Genomic DNA, 3,503 nt, shown 5'->3' on the forward strand with positions numbered 1-3,503 from the left:
CATGCTAGAGAAGGCTTTGTTTCTACTTTTCTGTCGTCAATACAAGAGAAAATAAATACTGTGACATTGCAAAACACCAGAGGGAATGTGCAAATGGAATGAAAGCCAATAATTTCCACTTTCCATAAAACATATGTAATACTGCATATTCTCTATGAATTACAAGATATTCTCATAACCTGGACAATTACATATTGAATTTACAAATGATTAATATATGCACATGTAACTGAATAAACAGCCTTGCTGGTTTATGGGTTTTAGTGTCTGAACAGCAGCATTACAAACTGCAGTTTCACAATATAAATGCTAAGTTTAGGTTTTTAATGACCGTATGGGTGATTGTAAGATTGTGGGTCTATATATAAAAATGTTTTTTATACAATATTTTTGACATAAATATTAGATTAAATCTGAGTCTACACTTTAAAGGATAACTTTTTTTAACCTGCTGTATTTCCCCTAAAAGTGGGTATGGTGACTCCAAACTTTGCTTTCACTACCCCATTAAATCACCTTCATCAGGACAATAAACTCTCTACTCGAGAGGTATATGGCCACCCAAACTGAGCCTAGTTCTGCTTGAGGACCTCCGTTTTTCTCTGCATATTTTCAGATGGCTTTTTACACCAGAGGTCTCCAACCCTGGTCCTTGAGCACTACTGTCCTGTTTGTTTTCCAGATATCCCTACCTTATCCCACTGCTGATTACCTGGATTAGGTGTGTTCAGCCAATGAGAAACTGGAAGGGCAGGGAGAGTTTGGAAAAAATAAAAAAGTATCAACCAACAAGAAAAAACAACAGAGAAAATCCAAATCCCTTACAAAACCAGTTTCTGTAAGATTTTTTTTTAATCTTTTAAATTAAAAGTGATGAAAAGTAGAGTAGATTTACTTCATACTGTGACTTAATTTCACAGACATATCTTGTACTTTACTTTAAACCTCAGAAATAACTTTTCTAAAATTATAGCTACTTTCGATGGCGTAGCCCTGGCCTCCAGCACTACTGTGAAAAACTTGAGTTATTTTTGACCAAGATATGTCCTTTAACTCACACATAAAACAAATCTCTAGAACTGCCTTCTTTCACCTGTGCAACATTGGCAAAATTAGGAACATCCTGTCTCAAAATGATGCAGAAAAACTAGTCCATGCATTTATTACCTCAAGGCTAGATTACTGTAACTCATTACTATCTGGATGTCCCTATATCTCCATAAAAAGCCTCCGGTTAATCCAGAATGCTGTAGCCAGAGTCCTGACAGATATTCCTGAAACTGGAAGGGCAGAGATAGTTGAAAAAAAAGAGCACATGAGATCTGCTTTATACAGATTTCCAGTCATGCGCTTCTTTACCACCTGCCACCTTGATTTACAGACATTAGAACCTATCTGAAAGTAACATGGTTCTAACAACTGGGTTGGACAGTGGGGGAAGCTGGAATACCCAGAGAAAACCCACACAGACATGGGGAGGACATGCAAAGTCCAGAAAACACAAGACTCTAAAATTCATGACTGTAACTGTGGTTGTCTAAACTTGATGTTCACATATGAGTAAGAGCCAGGAAGCAAACTACATATATTAAAAGACTTTTAATAAAATCTCATCACATATAAATCTCATATTACTATTTCATCATTATCACTGCATTTTAAGTGTTATCCCAAAGTTGGAAACAATTAACCTGAAGAATAGAAAAAACGAATTACATTATCATCAAAGCATTCACATTTAGTCACAAGAAAACTGAATATATCATTTGATTAATAAAATTATGTATTATAATGTATAAATAATGTGTCTTTAAGTTAACTACAACCAGCTCAGCAATTAAACTAAAATGTTTAACTAGTCCCCTTACTTTAAAAGGCACACCGGACACGCTTTGAACAGGGATTCGCATAAACATGATCATTTGGATATGAGTAATCCGCTGCTTCGTCCTGTAAAGTGACAGACTATAGGAGAGCACAAACCCTCCCAGAATGTCAAACCTCATATCTGGGAGCGCAGCTGCTTCAGCTGATGCAGCACTTCTTGGGCACTGGGTCTGCAGTGGGCTTCTCCGTTCCAGCACCGGCTCAGCAGAACTTTGCAGAGCAGCCCCTTCTCCGACTGAAACATCGGATGGTCCTGAACACACGGCCGCAGATTGTGCGCCACTACCGCGTAGAGCACGTACTGCCAGTCGCCGGTGTAGGGCTGCTCTCTGGTGATCAGCTGCCAAAACGTGATCCCGAAAGAGAAAATATCCGCTTTAGGAGACACGCCTTCGCCCTTCAGAAGCTCCGGGGCTCTGTGCGTATATGTACCACCTACGTGACTCAAATGGGAGCTAATTGCGTTCACTTCATCCTGTTGGTCCAGTTTAAGAGAACAGCCGAAGTCGGCAATTTTGCAGACATCTTCACTCGTTACCAACACGTTGGCTGGTTTTATGTCCAGGTGCACAATGAAGTGCGAGTGAAGGAACTGCAAACCGTGTACAATGTCTGTGGCGTATCTGAGCCACCTGTCCTGCTCCAGCAGCTCCGCACCTCCGTAGATGAGCTGCTGCAGGTTTCTGCTCCCAACAAACTCCATCAGTATCGTTCCGATGCTGCTTTCATCTCCAAAATCCGCCGGCACACAGGTGGTAGCCGCGATAACGCGTACGATGTTTCTGTGGCGCAGATGTGCTGCATTCAGCTCGGCCCAGAAACTTTGCCGGGACGCCAATTTGTTCTTGGTGCACTTCTTGACTTCCTTCAACGCAACGGTTTCCCCAAAGTACTCCGCTCTGTAGACGAAGCCGAAACCTCCGGAGCCGACAGGCTGCATGGACCGCAGCTCTTTCCAGTGGATCACAGAGGACCAGGTGCGGCTGACGACTTTGCCGTGGTGCCACTGAATGGGAACTTCTAAGGTGGAGCCGTGGGAGTGTTTGGCCAGTGGGCTGCTACAGGTACCGATATCCGACGAGGGATAAAGGTCTTTGGGTAATAGGCGGGTCGCAGGGATCGGAGAAGGCATTGTGCGTGGTGGAGACGGTGTGTTCTACCTGAACAAACAACAGATTTACACACGCAGTCAGCAACACCGCCACTTAGTGTCGTGGAGTATCTAATACTTTCTATTGGGATTCAATGTGTTCATCCAGGTGGTTCAAACCAGTTCATAAATCTACGGTGAATAAAAGACACGGTAGCAAAACGCCATTTTGTCTAAATCTCTGTTAGTAAATGACTTGATAACTGATCACCAAATTGACGTACTCTGTCTCACTGAAACCTAGCTACAGCAGGATGAATATGTCAGTCTGAATGAATCAACCCCTCTAAAGTCATAAAAATTATCATGTTCCTCGAAGCACATGTCGAGGTGGAGGAGTAGCTGCAATCTTCCACTCAAACTTACTATTAAACTTTCATCCTCAGAACAGTTATAACTCATTTGAGAGCCTCACTCTTAGTCTCTCGCACCCAAACTGGAAAAAACAAAAACCAGTTCTACTTGT

The 3,503-nt window shown here is 42.0% G+C and overlaps 1 protein-coding gene across 1 annotated transcript; it reads right to left on the reverse strand.

The window, feature by feature from the left end:
- Positions 1 to 1,828: 1,828 nt before the first annotated feature.
- On the reverse strand, positions 1,829 to 3,019 carry mos (v-mos Moloney murine sarcoma viral oncogene homolog). Its single transcript, XM_026292520.1, has one exon. It carries the CDS (start codon positions 3,017 to 3,019, stop codon positions 2,003 to 2,005), a length of 1,017 nt encoding a protein of 338 aa, XP_026148305.1. The 3' UTR covers positions 1,829 to 2,002.
- Between the last annotated feature and the right edge of the window lie 484 nt (positions 3,020 to 3,503).

The sequence above is a fragment of the Mastacembelus armatus genome, chromosome 20 (genome assembly GCF_900324485.2).
Source record: "Mastacembelus armatus chromosome 20, fMasArm1.2, whole genome shotgun sequence".
Taxonomy (NCBI): domain Eukaryota; kingdom Metazoa; phylum Chordata; class Actinopteri; order Synbranchiformes; family Mastacembelidae; genus Mastacembelus; species Mastacembelus armatus.

Excerpts from the sequence above, each read along its gene's own strand:
- mos (XM_026292520.1), bottom strand. The coding sequence starts at position 3,019 with ATGCCTTCTCCGATCCCTGCGACCCGCCTATTACCCAAAGACCTTTAT.